At 36.7% G+C, this 25,363-nt stretch overlaps 1 protein-coding gene across 4 annotated transcripts in view; it reads right to left on the reverse strand.

Moving 5' to 3' along the window:
- BLTP3B (bridge-like lipid transfer protein family member 3B) overlaps positions 1-25,363 on the reverse strand; it is a 59,628-nt gene that overhangs the window by 13,650 nt on the left and 20,615 nt on the right. For 3 of the 4 annotated variants that reach the window (XM_074870836.1, XM_074870838.1, XM_074870839.1), the window contains 13 exons: positions 23,267-23,358; positions 21,599-21,788; positions 19,567-19,707; positions 18,844-19,014; positions 17,349-17,529; positions 15,913-15,996; positions 9,257-9,439; positions 9,036-9,154; positions 7,102-7,243; positions 6,165-6,358; positions 2,692-4,190; positions 2,107-2,282; positions 538-674 (listed from right to left, as the gene is read on the reverse strand). In XM_074870836.1, coding sequence (XP_074726937.1) covers positions 538-674; positions 2,107-2,282; positions 2,692-4,190; positions 6,165-6,358; positions 7,102-7,243; positions 9,036-9,154; positions 9,257-9,439; positions 15,913-15,996; positions 17,349-17,529; positions 18,844-19,014; positions 19,567-19,707; positions 21,599-21,788; positions 23,267-23,358 — 3,309 coding nt within the window. Of the gene's footprint in view, positions 1-537; positions 675-2,106; positions 2,283-2,691; positions 4,191-6,164; positions 6,359-7,101; positions 7,244-9,035; positions 9,155-9,256; positions 9,440-15,912; positions 15,997-17,348; positions 17,530-18,843; positions 19,015-19,566; positions 19,708-21,598; positions 21,789-23,266; positions 23,359-25,363 lie in introns of those variants that run through there. The other variant, XR_012629240.1, reaches the window with a different exon arrangement.

Here is a 25,363-nt window from a genome sequence, read left to right on the forward strand (position 1 = left end):
TTCTCTAAGAACTGGGCATTGTCCTGACATAATCCTGGACAAGAGGCATCTCTGATGTGACCCACCAGGGCAGTTGTTATGCTCCTATTTGCAAATACTACAGAATGCTACCAGGGCTAAGGAAACATCTCCATATAAGAGATGTCAGAAGTATGGTGCTTTCTTTTATCTAAACTTGATGATGTTAAAAAGCTCATTTTAAATATCATATTCAACAGAGCATAAGAGAACATGATGATATTATAAATATTGCTATGTACTAAACCAGAAATATCTTCTGACATTTTTAAGTGGCTACTGTCATTTATCAACAGTGGCTATAGAGGAGATAAAAAGGACAGAGAATGCTCAGTGTAACTTGGATTATAATCTTCATTTGTACTTAATGCAAGTGCACTAGATCTACAGGCTTACATAATGCACTAACAAGAGCTCCCAAAACTACTTGAAAAATCACCTCTAAAAGCATTCATTTTAGCTCTACTTTAAGCTTTAATTTACTGAAGCATGTATTCTAATGGAATTCAGCAATATTACCATTTCTTCACTAGTCTCATGGGCATTCTCTGAAGCAGCGCTCATGGCATCTGGAGATGACCCATCACAATTTTCAATCACTGTGCCTCCTTCATGGGCATTTTCTGATGGGCTTTGATAGTTTGTGGCTGTAATACCTTCCGTATATACATCAGAAAAAACGCAAAGTTAGCATAGCATAACCTGAATCACTCCTGCGTTAAGAATAAAGTCAGTGTCTGTTACTGTATGCATACATTAACTCATTTTTTAGGGTGAGTTGAATGGCTTATTAAACAAATATTTATGATTGACCTGCCAAATCTGTTCCTCTTACAGAGAGTGCAAAGTTCTAGATGCTATGCAAGTAAGGCAGGATCACAGTGACAAAACCAAAATAGCATTCTACATGCATTGTTTAAAAAAATTGTAAAGGGCCTTTTTTAGTCTTCCAAATCAAATATAAAACTGATCCAGCAGAGAAAAAGGTTGAAGATTCCAAGCCATGTACCTAAAACACTGCACAGTGCCTTTAGAGGAAATGTGTGAGGTTTTATGTTTAGAGAAACAAGCTGTATATATTTTTGTTAGAGTGATCATGGTAGTGTTTCCTTGACAACTAGAAAGGATGCAGACTTAACCTGCAGTTAAAATATAGTTTAACAAGCTAAAAAGACATATAAAGGTTATTTAAAATGGAAAATGTATTTTACGGCATACTCCCACATAAGCACATGCAGGAATACTCCTATAACACAAATATATAACAAGTTTTTCAAGTGAAGCTTTCTTCTCATTATTGCTCTAGACTGAAAAGAAATCCAACAGAAAAAAATGTCATTCTTTATTCAAAGTAGAATTTATCAGAAAAGAGATACCAATAAAGTCTTCTTATCATATTTCCTGACATTAGAAAGTTATTTAATTAGTTTTGCCAGAGAGCTAATAGATCACTACAACTGTGTATGTCCACAATACTACAGACTATATAGACATAATTACCATATGCCTGAATTCCTCCCTCAGATCAGGAGCAAATGCTCACGCACAAATAAGCAAAAATTGGGCAAATACCTGCTGTTAGACAGTCAATAGCTAGGAACTGCTCCGTAAGGAACAAGCTGGAGGGAGACTACCAGATCCATCTGCCTGGTAATTAGTGTGGTGAATATTAGTGAAAATCCATTTCTTTTTCATCTACTTCTAAAATTAAAGCTTCTTTACCACTTCAAGCATAACATTGATTCAGGGTACAAACCTGTAAACACTTACAGCCAAAGCAATAGCTTTTAAGCAAAGCAAGGAACAGTTCTGTTTAATTCAACACTGCATTGCAATGCTTTTACTCTCCTCAAGAGAGGAAAATTAAGTAGTGTTTAATTAAGTAGCACTACTTCAGTAGCACATCTTATTGCTTTCCCTTGAGATGATGTGCTGTGAATACACTTAATATTGCTGACTGGAGAAGCTAACAGAAATAGTGCTGTAAATTATCCAGGATTTGCTGCACTACAATCCTTCCAAGTATTATTTTAGCAACAACCAACATTTTCACGTGTTGCTTAAGAATATTTTGTTAAGCCTACTTACCTTTCTCCAGAAAGCTCTGGCTGTCACTTCCATCACTCTCTACCAAATGATCCTCTAGCATCATGCTGTCAATAGAGATGGTATCCAGAGAGACTTGTGATGGACTTCTCTTCATATTCTTGTAAGAAACAGAGAATGCAGGGAGGTTGGACGGGCAGCGTTCCTTAGGCTTTGCACTTTTTAAATATAAAGATATCAGGAAATTATTATTTCAAATTAAATGAATTACATAGAAGTTACTTTAAAAATTCCTCTAAACCAGGCAAGATATAAAGAAAAAAATCTGATCATTCAATAATGCTTTGGCAAAAACCAGCATGCATTCCTGCAGATATTTGTGTCAGTATTTTTCTCAACATGTCTCACAGTGTTTAAACTGAAAGTAAATAGTTTAAATCAATTAACTAACAGTTCATTTTAACTTTCATTGAATGCTGGATACTGCATATCTTATATCTTTATATACTTTTAAAATTTTCTTCTACTAGATGTTCACTTCTGTTGACCATTACTAAAAATATGTGGCCAGACTGATAAATATTTTCAAAGAGTAGGAAGAGTGATGTAGTATAAAATTTTCTATACCTTGATGAAGACTGAGATGCAAACATTCTAACTGAAGTCACTTTGTCTTTGTTGATTTCAAGCTCTTCAGATTCTAAGGCAGTTTCTGTTTCCAAGTCAATGACTTGGTTAGGACAGCCTTCAGTTGTGCCGTCCTGTTCATTTAACTTATTTGAGAATATGTTTTTGTCATCCTCTTTATCAATGAAAAATTCAGTAGAATCTTCTCTCTTATTTAAAATGGACGCTGAATCCCTAGGATGCAAGCTACTTTTCTCACTTAGAGGTCCACAGACCTCCTCTGAATCACTTCTACTAAAAAGTCCACTGCTTCCTCCTTCACTCGTATCTCCCAAACCTTTATCTGATGCATCATCTGAAAATGAGGTTCCTTTCTGAAAATCCGTATTACTGTCCGATTTAAACAAAAGAGGATCTATTAAGATTCCTTTATTAACTTCAGCATTCAGAGGCTTGCAGTCATTTACATCATCAAAATTAGTAACACCAGCTTGCACTATCTTATTGTTAACTAATTGACTCTCTGAAGTAAGAGCTTCCCCATTTCCTAAAGGGGAGAGTTCTGATGCCATGGGACTTCCTTCTTCCACAACTGGAGACTTACAAGGGTTTCCCTGAGTCACTGGATGGAGTAGTAAGGCTAGTTCTGCACTTTTCAGCAGGATCCCAATGCAGACATCCGTTTGCTTTGCAGGTTTTCCTGTCACTGCTTCTACATCATTCCTTAAGTTTTCCAGGAGCAATACAAGAGATTCATGGAGAAACAGCAAAAAAAGATACTGGTAATGATTGATCTGCATGCTTACGTGTTTTTGAACATGGACAAGAACATGTACATCTGCATCAGAGGAAGAGCTTTCAGAAAGCACTCCTGAAGTGTCTGACATTTGAATGCCATTGGTCAAGGGCTCCGTCTCACTGCTGTAATATTCCTTTAGAAGTTTTTTACGTTGCAGCCTATGAGCAAGATCACTAGATTCACTTTTTGGAATGTTAAAAGCTGTCTGATTATGCAAGAAAAGCTCTTTTTGTGACTTTGCAAACCTTACTGGCTGGCAAATCCAAAGTGAAAGCGGGAATGAGTCCACAAAGCTTATTGGTCGACCTTTCCCACTTTTCGTTCCTTCATAATCTATCCAAAACTGGGAAAAATGCAAGGACCAAACATCAGTAGCTGCAGATGTCTTTAATGCATATTTATTCAATTTTGGGATGATATAACCTTTATAAACATCATGCATTTTAGTATCTTGTTCATGAGCATGCCTCTGGAAGATTGGATGCAAAAGATGAAAATTCTTCTGGGACTTAGGAAAAGTGGTGTAAGTTCTACTGAAAAAATCACAGTCTTTGAAGTTCTGAAACAAAGCTTCTAGATCAGAGTGTCTGCAGTTTGGTGAGTATCTTGTATTCGTAGCAATCATCTCTGAACTTTGAATGGAAAGTGCACGAGGCTGATCTTTATGAATTTCAGGTTTGTTTTCAGATGGGATGATGAACTGCAAGAGAGAAATGTATTTTGTCTAGTTAGAAATATGTAGATTAAGAAGATATACAGTTAAAGAAACAGTAACAGCCATGACAGCTAAAAATGAAAGAATATAATTATAATTTTATGAGAACTCTGGTATACTAATACAGAACAGGGATAAGTAAGGCTCACAGATTATCATTTGTGTTTCCTCTCATTTTTAAGAGGAATGCTGTGGCATCTAAAACTCAATGTTTGTACAAAAATGTACGGGTCTCAGGCTTTTCTTATCTGAAGGATTTAGATTTAGGTCAGCTATATTAGGCTGAAATGTCTCATTTCTTCAACTCAGAAACTGCTTGGCAGAAAATTTCTCCAAGCGTTCCAAGTATTTACAACGTTGAAGTCCAAATTATAATTTTGTGGTTTTCAATCTGATTTCTCCAACACGGTTTTTCACTACCTTGAGTACTACAGTATTTTATTTCTATGTTAAGATACAAGGAAACAATTAAATGTGCTAACACAGCTAATATTCTTAACGTTGCAGAATAAAGAATAGGTATTTTGTAACTATTATTTCATAATAATAATTTTTTTTATCACAAAAAAAATATACTCCAACTCCTAAAAAAACCCCAAAATAGTTCAGTATACTGGATTTAATTTAACTAGCATATCTGTAGTGTAAGTTTTAAAGGAAATATATTTTTGATGCCAAATTCTGTATCTGATGTTGTTAACATGGACCTTGGCCAGACTAGTTTTGCTAGTATCAGTGACACTACCTTCTGTCACATCATCTCCATGATGAATCTAGAAAGACCAGAGTAAAAAAGTCATCCTAAAGACACTTAAAAGATGGGAGTGATGAAGTTTCTTAATGTAAAAAAAAAAAGGACTCAGAACAAAATAACGAAATATGTAACTATATGATATATAAACATCAAACACACCAATAGTAAAACTTGCATAATTTGCTAGAATAAAAATAATGCAGTTAATACAGGGATGAAATAACCAAATATGAATCAAGGTTTGACGATTTAAGAATACTTTTATCTTCTATTAGTTTAGTGGGCTATTCACATATAGTAATTCAGTATTAGATCAGCCTGTATTTGTAGTTGCCTGGTTGCCTGTCTCAATAATTGTTTTCATTCAGTACAAACCATGTCCTTTTAAAGTTCCATTAAATATGCACCACAAGCCTTAGGAAGATAACCATCTCTCCATAGGCTGACTTTTTAGAATGCTTGAAACTGTGGGCACCATCGAAAAGACTCACTATTTTGTTCACCTCTGAACCTTGGAAACCAATGCCCCATGCAAATCAAGGCAGGGAGAGGGTGGGGAGGAATAAAATTTATCTGCTTGATAATCCTTCCCCTCCAAAGGAGAAGACAAGGGAAGCAAAAATCAGATGTTCAGCAACATTAACAAGCACCACTCCTCTGGAATAAACATATAGAGAACTTGTGCTGGCCAAGGCCCAGCATGAAACAGAAAACAGTGAGAATGAGTTTTGGAGAAGGAAATAAACCTTCAGAAGAACTGCCTTCTTTACTCCAGGCACTCACTAACAAGACGAAAGAGTTTTGATGTACTACAGCCAGAGGAACAAGGGAGGGCCCTTGCATTAATATAGAATGCAAATATGAATTTTTTTGCTAGTTGTTTTTACTTCAGTGCTCAGGTTTCTTTCTTCTGCTATGTCAGCTTCATTGAACACAGTGTAATAATTTAATACTCCCATTCAGGTCTTCAATACAAAACCAAAATACCTCTAGGACATAAATGAAGTAGGATGGAAGACAGATGTCTGTCTTCAAAGCATCATATTCTGCATAGTTTTCCAGAGCAATGTTGCTTATTGCGTGGGTTGTTTGTTCATTTATTTGTCCATTTATTCCTTAAGCTGCTTTGCTAACAGCTTTTCAGAATAAGGGAATAAGTATTTTCTTCCAAGGAACCACAAAACTCTTTCTCAATGACAGCTTACCTTTAGCATTAGTCCATCAACTCTAACATCAACGTGTTCATCTGATTTTGAATTGTCATTTAACTTGTACATGGCCATGAACTGAATAAGACTCTGTTTCAAATCCAAGATGAACTGATTTAGCCAAAGAATACTTCTCTCATCCAGGGTGAACTGTAAAGCATTCAGCTGGCCATATAAATTTGGACATGGAACTAAAAGAGAAAACAAAATCATGAGAATAAGTAAAATGTTTAGGGGTTGTTTTGCTATTTGTTTGTTTTAAAATGAGTGCAGTATTACATTTCCACCATTATTTTACATCAGAGAAACAATGGAAACCCACTCCTTAGGTCCCAAGGAAGAATAAATTTTTAAGGGATACTTATAAAGTGATGGCTTCTTTCTTTCACTCCAAGCACGTAACTGAATTTTTGAATGTAAAAGCTAATATCAAAATAGAATGAAGTCTGAGGAGAGGGAGAGAATGTCCTCATTACAGAGGACAGGCAGGACCAAGGAGATTTGCTGTCCTCAAGTGCCATCCCCAACAAATCCACTGACATTTCTGTACATAAAACAGGACCAAACCCATAACTCATTAATAAAAATAACTCCAGCAGATCTTCATTGCATCTTAGATACTACTGCAATAGTTTGAGTTCTCTTATGTGGCCAGACAGTGGAACTACAGAAAAAATACATGTATGTTGGAGAATGAACAATTTATGTGTCAGTAAAAATTTTGTGTTTTCAGACTTAAACCCTGTGTTTATAAAAAACAGTATTTATAGGAGCTTGCCAGGAGCAAGCACTGTGGAAATGGAGCAGTGTTGTGTTCCTTCCATTTCAGAAAGCCATTACCTACTTTCAACTGTCAACCTGGAATCAGTATTAAGCTTCATAAAGGTGAAAGTACACTCAAAATTTATAGTTCAGAATAAAAAAAGAGAGTTACTAGGGAAGTCCTTTCCATCTGGGTAGTAATATTCAGTGAATTCAATATGAATAGCTGGCATTTCTGGTGGAAGATAAAGTGACTTTTTATTGCAAGAGATCAGAGCTTTAGGGGAAGAACGACACTGGTCTGCTGTTGAAACCTGTAAAAGAAAAGATTTTGTTAATACGTTACATTTTTATAAATCATTACGCATTTGTAGTTGCAAGACACTGCCCCTAGTAGTGTAACATTCCACTGCTCTCAGATGTAGATCCCCTACTACACAAAGTGCTGATGAGAAACACCTACTTGCCTTGTAGTAGAAGCAATCCACATAGAACAGTTTCACAAGAAAACTATATAGTATCAACAGTACCAGATCCCCTTCCTTCATGCAAGGCAGGAGTCAGCAGGTCACTTTCAAAGGCATTCAGTAGAATGTAGACCTGGTATCTTTACTGCAAATACTACAGCTCCTGTAGAAGCAATTATACTAGGACATATATTTGCATACTGTCTGTCCAAAAGGATCCCCTATCTAGATGATAAGGGATAGATAAGCTAGATAAGTTTATTATGCAAGTGTCAGAACGTCCTTGTACTGTCCTAAGGACAGATTCCAGTACATGGGCCAACTCTCAACTGTCTACTGCTAAGCAAGGTGTTCAGCATGCACCTGGCTGAGATACATATGCTTGGCTATGCCTGAAGGTCCAGCTTCACAGGGGAATCAAAACACTACGGAACATTAATCCTCCATTTCTGTTTCCTCCCAGTGTAAATTATGAAACAATAAATAGACTGCCTTTTGATACATATTTGACCTTAAATTTCTTGGAATGTAACCTTGTTTAAAAAGGATGAAAGAGGGTTTTTTTTGACAACATACAACACCTAGTAGGTCAGACTGCTAGTTTGAAATTAGCCAACATATTAGTATCAAATATATGATTATGTCTACTTGTATTAGTTTCACTGGAAATAAGGAATATAAAACCTTTATAAGCCTGCTTCACTCTATGTAGCTGTTTTCAAGCTGCAAACATCTCTGTATTAACACACACAAAAATTCAAGTAATAACAGACCTATTTAGAAAAATAGCTTTTTGTAAATTATATAAAAATAATGACAATTTAAAAAATTGAAAATGTATTTGTGTAGGGAGGACAAGGAGACAAGTATCTGAAGAGTAGAAGGCAAATGAAAACACCAACAGCACAAAATTATATTATAAAACCCCTTCAAACCCAGATGAAGGCTTCTGGCAACCTCCCACTCTACCAGAAGCAATATGGCAAAAAACCATTGAAAACTGGAACAAGAGCAAGTAGAAGTTGCAATGACTAAGGGCATACACTAAGCATTTCTGTTAGGACCTGAAATTTAGAGTAGATTCTCTTATATCACTACTATATTCTCCTTCTCTATTCCAGTTGCCTCCAAAGAGTGGATCTGAACCACAATCAGCAACTAAAACTACTCAAACAAAAGAGGGAGTGGGGGGAAAAAAAAAAGGTTGAAGTGTCTACTCAAAATATCACTGGGGAAGGGAGAGAGGGGCTGGAGAAAAATGTTAAAAACTCTTAATTTAACATTTAAAAAAAAAAAAATCCATGTACTTTGAAAAAGATAACAATAAGAAAAGCATGAAATATAAAACCACATATTAAAATATTGGGTACCTAACATAGTACAATGAAAAGATTAAATTCCAAATGCCAAGATTTGGGGAACAATAGAACCTGGATCCAACACATAATTATGATAGGGTATCATCTAACAAAGTTGATATCCACCAACAAAACAGAAGCAGTCCTGTAAAGATCTAATTCAATAACAAATCGAAAGACTTCTATTAATTTCAATGGGCTTCAGAATTGTCCCTTAAAAAACATTTACATAACAGTCAAGGGCGAAGTAGCCCCAGTTTTACTAACTTGAAGAAACGTACCTGGTATATATTGAAATCTGCAAGTCTAACCACAATAGGACTAGACATCAGTTTGCCCTTTGGTTGTTGGGAAGATACAGAGGAAGCCCTAGACGTTCCTTTTGGTATCTGTTCCTTGCCTGTAGGAAAGAATAGTAATGGAATCATTGAAAAGAACAGTCTTTTTTAGAATAGTTTTAACATTTCATGGAATTAGAGCATTAGTGATGCAAACAAAGTACCTGTTTGTAGGTTCTGAGGAGATACAGAAGGTGGTGATTTGGGAGGACAATCTATGACCTGGTCCTTCACAGCCTGCTTAAGCAATTCGACATTGCTTTTGAATTCATTTAATAATTCTTTGGCCCATCCACTTCTGGTTTTAGTGGCATCACTATAATGCATCCAGTGGTTGCAGCTGTCTCCTGCAAATAAGAGGAAGGGGGGAAACATTAACTTATTTTAAAGTTTTCTTTGAAGTAAATAATAAATTTCCACTATTTCACAATTCTTCAAACTATAATCTCATTGCATGCTGTAATTACAGAACAACAGAAGTTATAGCAGACGTTAAAACAGAAGTTATATACTACATAAAAACAAATCTCACTGCTTCACAAAAATCACTCAGAAAACAATATTGCCACCTGCCTTTTAACACCACTAATGCTCAAAACATCACTGAATATTTCCAGTTCAGAGAAATTTGATAACACATTGATGTCATATGTGAGAACATGCAAAAAAAAGTTTCACTAAACCAAAAAAAAGTGAGAGCAAGTAACAGAACAGTGTTCTTATGCTCACTTTTTCCAAGCTTATCTTTCCTGCCAGAACTGTGTCCTAAGTTGTTTCTGGTCCCTTTCCAGAAATGTATTCTTTTTGTCTTGGCTTTCTAACACCTTTATGGCACACAAACAAGAAGGTAAGTTCAATCAGTGTGGCAGCACACACAGCCTTAAAAATCAAGTCCAGTGGAAATTCTTTTATTCCTAACATGTTTCTGTTGGTCAAGCACTTAAACCTCTGAAAGAAACTGAGATCTCTTCCAACAGTCCCTGTAAAGACAATCTACTAACCTGTTCAGATAATAAGGATGCAATACAAATAACTTCTATTGAGTGGTACGTCACTCTTTAAATACCAGCATCTGAAAACTTAATTTGGGTCTTAATGTGGTTTTGGATACTGACACTGGGGATGAGTAGATACAGTTGCTGTTAAATTAGGAAAATGCTTCGGGGAAAACAATTGTGATTGCAAGTCTAAATGCAAAGATTTCAGCATAGAAGAAGCTTTAAGGGAGGGGCCTGTCAAGAGAGACAACATTTTTCCCCACCCTCCCACCTCACAGCCTTTTGACAGTTATTCACATTGTTCTAGCCAAGTGAGAAGACAAAGGAACAGGGAAGAAAACAGAAAGAGAGCAAGAGGGCAAAGATACATTAAATGCAAATCCATGGAGCTATAATTCTCCAAAACAGGGCTGAAGTGGGGTCACCCCAAGCAAATGCATATAACCTCTGAAGTACCTACAGGACAGCAACATTATAGGGAAAACTCTTGTATACCTTGTGGGAAGTCAGTATGGGCAGGTGCCTCTCGTAAGTGTTCGCACACTAACACACACAGCATGAGGAACGTGTAGGAGCAGGAGGAATTAGAGATCTGCATGCAGTTGCAGGGCTATGATCTCATTGGGATCACAGAGACACAGTGAGATAGCACACACAACTGAAATGCTGCAAAGGACAGACACATGCTCTTTGGGAAGCACAGGCCAAGAAAGCAAGGAGGGTGAGTTGCTCCTTCAGTGAGAACACATGGAGCTCTGCCTTGGGATGGATGATCAGCCAGCTGAGCACTTATAGGTCAGTATTAGAGACCAACACGGATGATGATGTGGTGGATGTCTGCTATAGACCATCTGATTAGGAAGATGATGAGGTCCTCTTCAGACAACTAGAAGAAGTATCATGTTCACATATCATGGTCCTCATTAGGAACTTCAGCCACCCCAGTATCTACTGGAGGGACAATACAGCAAGATGCAATCAATCCTTTTGGTTTCTGAAAGTGCATTGATAACCATCTTCTCACACAGGTAATCGAGGAGCCAAGGAGAGCACATGCTCTGCTAGACCTGCTTCTTACAAAGAAAAGAAGAACTGGACAGGGATGTGAAGGTGAAGGGCAGCCTTGGCTGCAGTAACCATGAAGGGCAGCCTTGGCTGCAGTAACCATGACATGGTGGAGTTCAGGATTCCAAGGTGAAGGAACAAGGTAAAAAGCTGAATGACAACCCAGGACTTCAGGAGAACAGCCTTTAACCTGCTTGAAACAATCTACTGGGATATAACCCTGCCAGAAGAGGGGTCCAGGAGAGCTGGTTGATGTTCAAGAATCACCTCCAAGCCAAAAAATGGTCCTCCCCAAAAAGCAGGAAATCTAGAAAATGTGGAAGGATGTGTGGATGAACCAGGAGCTCACGACTAAATTCAAAGATAAAAAGGAAGCATATAAGGTGTGAAAACATCATCAGGCTACCCAAAAAAAGAATATGGATGATGGTGTTAGGAATGTCAAAGTCTATTTGGAGTTAAATCTAATGAGAAGCATTAAGGACAAGAAGAAAGGCTTCTGCAGGTGTATCACCAGCAAAAGGAAGAGTAGGGAAAGCTTAGGCTTGCTGCTGAATGTGATAGGGGACCTGGTGACAAATGACATGGAGAAGGCTGAGATACTCAATGCCTTCTTTGCCTCAGTCTTCACTGGTAACACTTGCCTTCAAAATCCCAGGTCCTTGAGACCTTTGGGGAAGTCTGGAGCAAGGAAACCTTCCTCTCAGCAGAGGAGCATTAACTTAGAAAACATTTAAACAGATCAGACATGCACCAGTCCATGGTATCCTGATGAGATGCCAACAAGTGCTAAGAGAGCTGACCAATGTCATGGGGAGGCCATTCTTAATTATCTTTGAAAGGTTATCACTGAATAGTGATCAGAAAAGGTTCCTAAGGACTGGAATAATGTTAATGTCATTCCTATCTTCAAGGAAGAAGATGAAAAGGACAACAGGCTCACCTAACCCTAAAGAAGGTAATGGAAGAAGGTAACAGAAAGCAACAAAGCAAATAATCCTGGAAACCATTTCAAAATACATTAAGGACAGGAAGATGAAGGTGATTGGGAATATACATGCACGGATTTATGATGGAGAAGTCATGCCTGCTGAACTTTACAGACTTCTACTATGAGATGACTGGCTTGATGGATGAGGGGAAGAGAAGTGCATGTTGTTTATCTCAACTTTAGCAAGGCTTTCAACACTGTGTGTAACATGCTTAGTGACAAAATGATGAAGTACTGACTAGGTAAATACACAGTGAGGTGGACTAGAAACTGTCTAAACTGTTAGTCTTCAAGGTTGTGATCAGCAGCATTAAGTCCAGCTGGAGACAATCATCTGTGGTATACACCCATAGACAATACTGGGGCCAATATATCTTTGTTAATAACCTGGATGATGGGACAGAGCACACCCTCAACAGCTTTGCAGACGGTACAAAACCAGGAGGAATGGTTGATACACTAGGTGGTTGTGCTACCATTCAGAGGGACCTCAGAAGACTGGAAAAGTAACCCAACAGTAATCTCATGAACTTCAAAAGGAAATCCAAGTCTAGCATTTAGAGTACAGGCTAAAGGCTGACCAGCTGGGAAGCAGCTTTGCAGAAAAAAACCCCAAACCTGAGACAGTAAGTTCAGTATGAACCAGCAATGTGTCCTTGATGCAAAGGAAGCCAACAGCACCTTGGGCTGCTTAGGAAAAGCAGGTCAAGGGAGGTGATCCATGTCCTTTACTCAACCCTAGTGAGACTACATCTGGAGTGCTGGGTCCAGTTCTGGGCTCCCTAGTACAAGGTGGCTGTGGACTTACTGGAGTGAGTCCAGCAAATGGTCACAAAAACACTTAAGGGACTGGAACACCTTTCAAGGAAAGGCTGAGATAGCTGGGATCATTTAGCCTGGAGAAGAGAAGGCTCAGAGGGATCTTATCAATGTGTATTAATGACTGATGAGGGGAGTGAAGATAAGGGAGCCAGACTCTTCTCAGTGGTGCCCAGTGACAGGACAAGAGGCAATAAGCACAAAGTGAAAGACAAGAAATTCCACTTAAACAGTAAAAAAAAAAAATTATTCTGCTGTGAGGGTGGTTAACCACTGGACTAGGTTGCCCAGGGAGGCTGTAGAGTCTCCACCCTTGGAGCTATTCAAAACTTAACTGGACACAATCCTAGGAAGCTAACTTTAATTGACACCACTTTTAATCAGAGGGGTTGGACTAGACAATCTCCAGAGGTGCCTTCCATCCTCAGCTATTCTACAATCCTATATATGGAGATGCCATTGCCACATTTATCTGTGAAAAGTGAAGAGCAGGCTAGATTGTAACAAGAAAACAATGTCTTAGTGGAGCTGGCACTGATGTTGCTACCATCTGAATTTATTGCTGGTTGCCCAGGAAGAAAATGCTTTCTGATTTCTTATACTGTCTCAATATATCAGCTTGATCAAGAATTTCCTGTGCTGCAAAATGTCCTGCATGATGGCAAAGCAGCAGCTTTCTCTGATCAACATCCAGCAACACATCAGCTACACAGATAAGGGATCTGGATAAAAGCTTCTGTGATAGAAGGTCTGGGAGAACTAGTAAAGCGATGGATTGCTGTACAGACAGGTTTACAACATCCAGTAAGCCTGTCTTACATTAGGGTTATCAGAGTCAATGGACACACAACCTGCTTCATTTTTCTTAAGTAATATGAAAGGCTATTTTTGGAAGGCTTGATTTTCAATGAGTTAGAAATTCACCCTACAGCAATTATGCCTCGGATTCCCTTTAGAGTCTTTCTGGGTGTAGTCTGTTACAAAAACAAACCAACCCCCCACAAGAACCCAATCTGCAAAATAATCATTGAGGGCTCTTTCCTGAAGGATTAATCAAAGTTTCCAAGAAGACTATACCAAAAGAGCTATTTCTAAATATTCCATAGCCAGAGAGGTACAAAACCAGAACACAGTCTGGTAACAGTCACAGAAGTATACAGCTGTTTCCTTCTTGCCCACTGTTATAGAGTATTAATACAGTGTTGTCCTTCAGTATTTCAGAGCCTTGACTTCAGGGTAGGAATGCTCTGCATACAGGGAATATCCTGATACAGCAGTATATAGAGGCACAATACCCACATGGCTAGAGGATTCCCTTTGAACTTTCAAGGTTAATATATGCTCCTTTTACTTTGAGTAAAGGGACTCTCCCCTCTATGACAACAGTCTGACCACAGAATTGTCACACTCTTCTACAACGATGAGAAGATGATGACCCCTTAAAGTGGGGAAAAAAAAAAATTCTGGCATGTTCTCTCCCTCTCCACATACACACCCTATTGAATCAACCACCACTACCTTTCACAGCTTTTTGTCATAGCTTATTAGTGAGATCTAGATTTCTGTTACTTAAACACATTTGTACAGAACACCATTTAAGACTGCAGGAGAACACTACTTTCAGAGGCACCACCATTGTTCTGCAGATGATCTCTTCCATCTCTGGTTTCATGTAGTGGGAGTTACGGTCCATGTATCCGTTACCTAAAAGCATGCTCAGTGAGCTCCTAACATGCCCATCCAAGAGCCTACAGTGCATAGTTCAATCTGGCTAAGTATCCTTCCAAAAGAAACCATTTCTTTATTTCCCTGGTTCTCTACATTTTCTCTGAGGAGAGCTCACAGAAATCATAGATAGATCAGACCCTCAGACATAGTAGGAATCAGAAGTGACAGTAAATGAAAAACATAGCTGGGTCACAAGACAGGCATGCGTTAAACCTCTGTAACTTTTATAGGACAGGAAGTGAATATCACAAATTTCAAACCATATTAGGCCAATCTATACAAAGAATAGTGTTTTTCTTAAGCATATTCTTCTCTGTGCCTGTGCATGTTTATTCGACCTACGCTAAATTACATTTTTTTAAGGTGCAAAAACTATACTTGCTACTTATGAATGAAATTGACATTACAGGATTCCATCTGCAACCATGAGTGACAAAAAGGACATCAGGCAAGCTATGGCTAATTCACATCTTTAACATATGTGGGCAGTCACTCAAAATGACTGGTCTGTGTTAGTAAAAAGCAAAACAAAGCACAACCAACACCCCCCCACCCCCCCCACCCCCCTGTCAACTAAAAGCCCCGCTGCTGAATTGCCTTTGATCTCAAATTCAACAGCAAACTTATTTTGTCTCTTCCAAATTTTTTTGATTTCTGAAAAACATATTTACTAGAAATTATTTGTAAGAAACACTTCTTTGGAAATTGCTAACACCTGTTTAATAACAATTCCTCAACAAAAGGCTATACAATTAAATCTCTACACACCGGGATTCTTGTTTAACAAAATAAGATAAGAACCAATACATTGCTTGGAAATGGACATACAATGATAGACTTCTACATGAAAGAAAAAAAATCTAGCAGATTGACTCAAAAATATCCAATTAGTGAATTCACAGTCTGCCATACTGCCTTTCTCTGTCAACACACAATTCTTTTCATGTCAGAAATGTGTAAAGACCGTTTTGTTGACCAAACAGAACAGTGAAAAGGAAAAGTATTTGGCCTAAAATAGCTCATTCACGGAAATTAAATTGGTTCCCAGGTTGTTGCTTTTGTTGTTTGCTTTTGCATATAGAAAGAAATAAAAAGGTGTGTATTTCAAATGCTTAGAACATTATTATCCAAGCTGTATACATATACACACACAAACAAATTTTTTAGTATCCAAGCAAGTTCCATTCACAGGTAATTCACAAAATGCTCACTTTCATACCTGCTTTGTGAAATGGGTAATAGTCCACTGTCAAATAGCTGAAGGAAAGCTGCATGGCCCCTCCTGTAACACGTCTATTTGAGTCTGTAAAATAAAACATGAGTCTGTAAAATAAACCAAAATGCTCAGCTCTGCAGACATTGTATTTAGCATGTTAGTTCTCATGTTGCTGAATTCCTTTAAACATCAAACAGATAATTCTTCCTTCCCTTTACTGGCTCTTCTTACAACCTCATTATCTTCCCTCAAAATTTTCATTCATGTAGTCTTCACTGGTTTCTAAAGATCAGGTTGTAGAACTCCGTGTTTTGTACTCAGTCATTACTAACAAATTGCATATTGTTTTAAATGCTATTAAAAAGTAAAGGCAACTCTTTGAACACATATTTGCATTTTTTCTGAAACAAAACTGTTCACACTGAATATACGGCTGTGATCACTCATTCCAAGCCAACATATACTTTCAAGAATATTGTAAATATCATTTATTGTATTTTATTTGACAAATATTATTGCAGTGAAGAGGTCTTCTGAAAGGCCTCTGTTCTGATTTTTCCACTCCTAAATTTAAACTTCATGGCCAAAAATAAAGGGCCAATAAAGAGATCTCACTAAGAATGATAAATCCTAACTGCAATAAATATACTACATGTAAAGAAATACATCTCTAGCCAGTGAGCCTTATGCTCTGCTGCTCTTCAAGTGCCTTCCCTAATCAAGGAAATACATTTGCTAAAACCTAAGTTTTTCATACTCTTTTATTCAGCAGACCTTGTATGACTATAAATTTTTCAGTGACGAGCCAGTTCCTTGATACAGAATGATACTGATGTATCATTCTCTTCTGATCACTTTTAAAATGCATGAAAGAAGTGTCATTTGTCTTTTTTTCTGATTCTAAATATGGCTATATACAATTTTTTTAAAAAAGCATCACACATGAAGTTATAAAGCCACAGAACACTTCCTCCATTCTTTCTATGTACTGCTGAGCATACCAAATCCTCTGAATCAGTAACACAAAGAGAACTGCTCTTTTATGTCTATATTTTATAAGAGTATTACAGAAACAGATTGTATAATAACCCTTTCAAGCCACAGTAATGTTGCCACTGCATTCTTCATAACACAGTTAGCTTAGAAAAAAACAGCTCTAATAATCAGACTGGACAGAATCAGCTTCTAGAAGATAGGAAAGCACTGAAGCTACTAGCACTCTTAGCAGTTTTTATTGCATTTATTCTAAAATACATCTAATAATGAAACATTGTCCAGATAGAGGCACCTAGCTAATTTTAAATGTGTCTACAGACACCGAAGACAATTCTGAGTATTACTCTAAAATAAAGATTCCTGATTAACATTATCATATTCCTCAAAATGTCTTCTAAAAATGATTATGGTTCACAGGCATGTTACTTTAAAAAAAAAGTTACCTTTTTCTTTAGAATGGATATCATCACATATATGCAAGTCCAAATGTGAAATTACTAAGTGATGAGAAGTTTCCTTAACATCAAAATCATTAAACAATTTTACTATGGCATCGTTTTGATCAGGTGCTGCTGTTGCCTGGTGCGCTTTCACCTGCTGAGAGCTGGGTGCAGGGGCAGAGCTCTGAAAAATATTTAGTTATATCAATTTATAAAGTTTATCCTTCCTTTCAAGCATAAGTATCATTTTACTTACTCAACATAGGCCTTTGAAATAAGGAAAAATATGCATCATATGTATTCAGCTTGGATCACTACTGAGATTAAAGTGTGTTGTTTTAGAATAATACTAAATTGAGGTAATGTCTAGGTGTCACAAAGGCAATGCCAGTGCATGCCCCATTCTCCCCTTCCCCTACACTTCTTTACAGCCTTGTCACTTGCAGCACTGGTAATTTTCTATCTTTTGTTGCAAGCTGTTCAGGAAACTAAACCAGCAGAAAATTATCAGTTTTTTGTTGGGCCCATTTCTGCTAGTTTAGTTCCCCAAACTACATCATAATAGGGTCAAACGTGAGCTGCTGCCAGTACCAGGGAATTGGTGAGATGCAAGTACAGGGAACTGAAGAATCAGGACCTCCCTGCTCAGTAACAGCTAACCATTAGATGGCTGTAGCTAAACCATCAAATCACATTGTAAGCCATCAGGACCACCACAAGAACTCAATTCTCCATTACAGTACAGTAGCTTTATCGTAAGAGATTCTATACAAATTACTTTACTCAGTCTTAGTACTATATTATGGTTTATTTTTATAGGACTATCTTTTATCAGCGTATTTGTGTGGCTTCTTCACAGACGAGAAGAGGTTCCTCCCCCCAGCACTCATGAAGCTCAGTTGGTCTAGCCCGCTGTATGTGTGGAAAGATGACCAAGATTTACTTAAGACTATCTTACATGCAGCATCAATATCACATCTATGCCAGCAGAAATATGTTAAAAGTAGAATTATATTTCACTATATATTCCAACAAGAGAGCTGTGAAGGGAAGCTCTTACTGAAAGCTAACTTTTCAGTACCATGAAAACAAACTGGACAAGCACTTTAAATCCTTATAGTAAGCATATCTATCCACACATTAAGGTTACCTTACTGTGTCTTAATTATTTTTGTTTTTAATTCATAATCAGAAAGTATTTGGAGAGGAAATTCAGTAAACAGTTAATCAACTGTTAAGTAAATACAGAAGTCTAAATACTCTGTACATGGATAAAGAAATACAACTTTTTTCCCTGCAATTAACATCAATACACAAAATGTTGTAAAATAAAGCTTATTTTATACCACTGTGATTCATTCCCAGTGTAATTTAAGATATACAGCTGAATGAAAATGAGTAACTGAACATTTGCTAAAACAGATTAACACAACTAACCACACTGTGTTGTATTTTAGAACACCTGATAATGATATAGTGAGACAATCAATTATCATACCTGTGCTGTTTCAGAAGCCAAGCTTTTTCGCTGTTCTGTTGATTTCTCTATGGCTTCACTAAGGGATTTGGCATACTGCACCATGGCTTTCAACTGGGAATCAGTCAAAACCCATAGCAAATCATCCAGAATCAGAACCAGTTTTGATGCCACTACATTACAATCCTTTAACTGTAGAATTAAACAAGTCAAATGGGTCCATTAAATACTTACATTTCTTATATTAAATACAAGAAAAAAAAAAAAAAGTTGAATGCAAAACACTTCCCAAATTTCTTCCATATAAATAACAACCATTTTTTATTTTAAATTGTATTCCTCATTAACTAAAAAGTATCTAAGATATAGTATATTTATGCCTCCCTTTTTATTTGTTTGGTATGCATTGGATATTAAACTGATCCATTTCTCTAAATGTAAGTAATGTAAATATTGCCTGAATCTAGAGAGGTAAGACAACATGCATCACAAACAAAGGTCTGCAGATCAAATGATTTCATCAGTAGGAGCTGTGCAAGGTCTTCATCTTCAAATACTGCCTGCAATATTTCCTGTAAACTTGACAGTCTTACCGATTGCACGTTACCAAAAATTTAGTTTGAGGAATTCTACATTTTATATGGCTTAAATTTATAACCTTTCCTATACACATGTATGCATTAAGAGCACGAGTTAAAAATTAATTCATAAAATAATAAAATATTTCAAACTTTTCAAGTTTACCCTTCTTTTAAGCGTGACCCTAATTTTTGATTGGTTAGTAATCAGTCGAACTGGAGCACTCATGATTTCATGCTTAGAGCTCTGGATTGCATCTGCTTCTATTCTGATCATCTGCCAGTTGATTTCTTTAAAAGTCAAAACCTTTAAAGAGAGAGAAAAAGAGAAAAACACCTTCATGCAATACGACAGTTTACTTGAGCCTAAGCATGTGCATGTATATATCCATACATATATACACACACACATACACACACATTCACATGTATCCTTCATGCAGAGGCATATGAACAGAACAAATACAACAGGTGTCACTTACAGGTGTCCGGAAGTAAAGCCCTGATCCTTCTCTCTACCTCCAGAATGTCACAGAAATATTAAGCTAGTTCCAAGCAGGCAGAGGTAACAAGCAGCATTTAAAATATTCAGAAGAAAATAAAGGTCACAATTATTGCGTACTAGGTTGCTTTTGGTAGAGGGAAAAACAAGATCGCGTAGTTTAGTTTCAAAATGCTAAATCCTAGTACATAGTAAAAGAGCAGGAAGGGAAGCAAAGCTATGGGACAGGAGAGGGTTTTGGAGTGTTTTATTTCAATTAAAAGAGAAAGTTAGACATTGAGTACACTGTATGCCATACAGACCCCGCAAGCTTTGAAGCCATTACATGGATTTCTAGAAGACACAGCAAGCAAATGTTAGAATAATGATACAAGAGCAGCACGTACAGCTGGATACTGAAAATCAAGTATGGGAAAATGAGTGATTGTCCAGCAGCAACAACATGAAGAACACGAAATAGACAGGACATCAAGAATTAAAAACATGTAATAATACTAGTTTCCCTAAAACTCCTTCCTGCATTACTCTCTAAAGAAAAAAAGATCAACCATGGGGAAGGTAGAAGAGGGAAAAGTGATTGGTATGTGTCTTATTTTTCGGCTGTCATTCTCCTCTTGTCAATTTGAAAACTTTACAGCCTATGTCCTGCGAATATAAGCAGAAGCTTAAGTAAAAACATACCCAATGTATTTTGGAAGGAGGCACACACAGTGAAGTGAGCAAGATGGAATGGCACAGTGCAAAGTAGCCTGAAAAATGCTCATTAACACATGAGCATTAGCATACAGATAAGCTGAAGGAAAGCCAAACTGTCAGTTTTCAACTCATTATTTTTGTAGTATTTTTAACTAACATTCTCTTGGGGTTTTTCTCCCTACATAAAAAGCAACTACCAGACTCCTTAACTCTGAGTAAACTATTTGTTTCAGAATAATCATCTCTATATGGGCAAACATGGGCAAAATTTGAAACACCTATTTATCCAAGGCCAGATGCATGCTAAAATAAGTCTCTCTCAATACAACATACAATATTTAGAATCAACCTTGCACTCCGTATACATTTTACTTTGGTTACATAGGAGAAAGCAAAAGAATGGTGTACACCAATCTAGGCCTTCCATGTTAAGTTCTCCCAGACAGTAGAAAAGTATGCACTTTACTGGTATTAACTTTTTGTATATAAAAACTAGCAAGAAAAAAAAATTTAATTCTTCCACAGGAACTTTATTAAAATTCAGTTAAAACTGCTTAAAGAAAAAAAAAGTCCTCATTAAACAAACCTTCACGAGCAAATAAATAACCAGTTAAAGCTTTAAAAATAGTAAAAATAATAAAAAACAGCACAATGCCTTATCCTTCCACATTTAATATACCATTCTTTTTTCTTTCAGTCCTCTTCAAGTCTGGCCTAGTTTGCATTTTAAAATGGTCACAAGCTTGAAGAACAGTACATATGCTTGCCCTGGTCTTCTCTCTTCCCTAAGTATCCGCTTTGGCCACTGCTAGAGACATGGCGTTTGATCTGACTCAAACCCACCATTTTTACATCCTTGTGGTTCCTAGAGGACAGCTGAAATTACTGTCTCCGTTCCCAGTAACGGCATGTTTCCTAGACTGTATAAGGTTGCAATTCAACTTCCTCCTCCTTTACCACAGAAACAAGGAAAAAAAAGCTAGCAAAAGATAGTATTTACCTCTCCACGTTGAGCTTCTTGTATTCTGGTAAATCTGAGGTCAGCATGTTCCCAGTTTGCATTTACACTATATATTCTCAGCTGGGAAAGTTCAAATGAGGCATTAAAGGCTTTTGCGCCGATCCTTATTATAATGGAGTTCACAGAAACCGAAATGCCTTCTACCACTTTTTCAGCAAAGCCATATTCACTAAAAAGTGAAATGCCAACGTATTAAATACACACGTTATGAAAGAGCACAAAATTAAACTTACTACACAGCTGAAATACAACATGTAACAAACCATAAAATAACTTCCTAATATATTCTCCTGTTTTGAATTTTTGTTAAATATACTTAACAAAAAGTTAGTTTACAATAATTTCCACCCTATGATCCTAATCTCAAAATAATCTTTAAAGAACACATTTTGGACCAAGATCAATCTCCAGAAGTATAACGATTAATGCAATTTTTGCATGACATATTTTACACATATATATAAATGTATAAAAAATAACATATATGTTATACATACATAAGAATAACAATCCACAGCATTATGTAGAACTATACATGAGTAATTCATGTCAAATTAATTATTTGACAATTCCAATCTGGTTAGTGTCTACCTCTATAAGCTAAGTTATTCCACCCATTTAAACTAGTATCTTTTATGTATGCAAAATAATATAAAGTATTTGCTTTGTTTCATTCCATAAAAGAAAGGCATTCTAAGTGGTGGTTACAATTCTATACCAAATCAACATGCATTCCAGTATTAAAAAAAAAGCAGTTGCAATTAATTTTTTAATAAAAATCCTATGTGTCCTAAATGTTTTAGATCACTGAACGGAAAATCGTATTTTAAATATTTTTTTAACATCTAAAATTTTTTGCCTTTGGGGTTTTTTTTCCTGCTTGTTTTAAAACTACAGTTTATGTGGTTTGTCATTCCTTTTCCTTTTTATAAATTTCGTCCTACACAGAATCTCTATGGCAATGATTTTCAGGCTGTACCCTAGGAGATGTAAAGGCCCATGTAGACTTCTACATGTTACACAGAAGTTAAAATAAGAAGAGTAATTGTATCATCAAATGTGTTTCTCCATATATGGGTACCTATGCCCACTCAAAAAATGTTTTGGGTCTATAAAAAGGAAATGACTGGGGGGATGTAAATCACTGATGTAATGCTATATTGTTTCACTAAATTAGTTTTGGGATATATAGTGTGAATGAAATCTTTCAGTAAGATTGGCATGATACAATAAAGGAAATAGAACTTTTTAGGCCAAAGGAAAAATAAAAATTTTTGAAAACCCACCTGATCATTATATATATTTTCAAAATAGTTTGAAGGCAATATATGTTTAATTTTCAAAAAACTTAGTATCAAATAAACTTGGTAAATTTTTGATGCAGTAGTTGCACCCATATGAAACATGCCTCGGAAGCTCCATACATAATTCAGACATTCTTTCCAGGTTTGGGTCTGGACAGTTCCCTTATTTCTATACATACATAACTCCCCCTACAAGTAATAAAATAAAATCTCGGAGAGATGGAAATGGCAAGCTGCAACCCTATATACTTCTGGAAGTCTGCAGGGGATCTAACTGTTTTATAGTAATTTCAAACAAGTATTTTAAACTTTTTTGGATCAATTACATCTAAGTATCACTGACCTCTGTCCAGATGCAGTTGCTATAGGAGATGGTCCATTAGGGGCACGTGGCTCTTCACATGTGCTCATTTCCATTACGACTTTATCCAAGGACTTGAAAAATAAAACAAAACAAAAAAATTGGAGACCTAAGAGGTAACAAAGTAAATAGATGACATATGAAGAACAAAAAAAACAAAAATCAGTTGAGAACTTTTTCTGAAATATGTCAATTTTCTCATAAGCTTTTGTAATGCACCAGAATTCTTTTTTTTAATTTGTTCCTATAAATTTTTAAATTTTGTGAATTCTAACAGACCTTCCCAGACAAATATTGTATTACAGAATTCTGGATCCCTGAGTATTATTTATCCATCACACACATTTTAAAAAATTGCATTTTGAAAAGGGCATGATTTAATGCGCACTCTCTGTGTTTTGTTCCTATGTGGTTGTTCTTCCAGTGAAACACTTAATACCTCCTGAGTTTTCTAAATGGTTCAATAACTTCAGAAAATTTTAACGAAAAATATTTGAAACTAGTGCACTGAAATTCATGATAGTAGATGGAGTTTTGTTCTGCATCTTTAAAACAAAATCTGAATATATATAGTATATATATATATATGGGTGTGCATACACTCTGTGTGTGTGTGTATACAAATCTTCAGTAGATTTAGTAAAACACATAATTTCTAAGATATATTCTAGTATAATTTGCAACACATCATATTAAAATTGTATGCTATTATTGTATTCTTTGTACTTGAGGTGGGACCCTTACAAAAGAAGCTGGGAATTAAGCGAATGAGACACCTAAACCTTATTTTAACTGAAGGCGATATTTAAATAGCAGAACCGTAACACACATTATAAATAATAACTCGAATTTATAAAGAATTACTCCAGCATGTCCAAAGAAGGGCAATGAAGCTGGTGAAGGGTCTGGAGCACAGGTCGTACGAGGAGCGGCTGAGGGAACTGGGGTTGTTTAGTCTGGAGAAGAGGAGGCTGAGGGGAGACCTCATCGCCCTCTACAGCTACCTGAAAGGAGGTTGCAGAGAGCTGGGGATGAGTCTCTTTAACCAAGTAACAAGCGATAGCACAAGAGGTCATGGCCTCAAGTTGTGCCAGGGAAGGTTTAGACTAGATATTAGGAAGTATTTCTTTCCAGAAGGGGTTGTTAGGCATTGGAATGGGCTGCCCAGGGAGGTGGTGGCGTCCCCATCCCTGGAGGTGTTTAAGAGTCGGGTCGACTTAGCGCTGAGGGATATGGTGTAGTTGGGAACTGTTAATGTCGGGTTAATGGTTGGACTGGACGATCTTCAAGGTCTTTTCCAACCTAGACAATTCTGTGATTCTGTAATGGATAGTAACAGGGGCATGAACAGAATGGGAACAAACCAAATGAAAAACCTTATTCCCAGCAACTGCATAAATTCAAGAATCTCCTAACTTACATTACAATGTTTGTAAGCTAAATCTATCATACAACCTGGAAAGGCTCTTAATTTAAGGCTTATATTTCTGAAATCTTGTCCCATTTGAAGCTCTTTCAAAACACAACAGCTACTACTTCCCTGTCTAGTTCTGACTTTATACCACCCCTTCTGAATTCCTCCACTTACCCTCTCTTAGGTCAGACAAACCACGCTAAAAAATTTTGTCCTCAATTTTAGATTTTTCAGGATTCAACTTGCCCTACCTAATGGACCTTATTATCATATTGTGTTAGTTGTGCCTGTCTTCATAATCCACTTGCTCCACAAACATTTTTCTGTGCTGCTCTTATCCATTAAATGCCCTGACTACTACCTGAAAATTAATAAACTCTCTACTCTGGATTTATTTATACTTCACTATGATTTGATGCTTAAAGGGAAGCATTAGCTGTTAACAGGAAATTTGGACATTTTAAAATTATTTTCTCAGCTGTCTCAATGAATAACTTGCCTTGCAAAACAACAACAAAGGAAAAAACAACAAGGAAAAAAACAAGTAAAAACCAATCCCTTAGTTTGAGGATGGTGGGAGATTTCTCCTCATTATACTTACATTTTCGGATGTTTGACCTCTCTTTTAAGGTTTCTTAAATTAAGACCTTTGGAAAATCTTCCTT

The sequence above is a fragment of the Strix uralensis genome, chromosome 5 (genome assembly GCF_047716275.1).
Source record: "Strix uralensis isolate ZFMK-TIS-50842 chromosome 5, bStrUra1, whole genome shotgun sequence".
NCBI lineage: Eukaryota > Metazoa > Chordata > Aves > Strigiformes > Strigidae > Strix > Strix uralensis.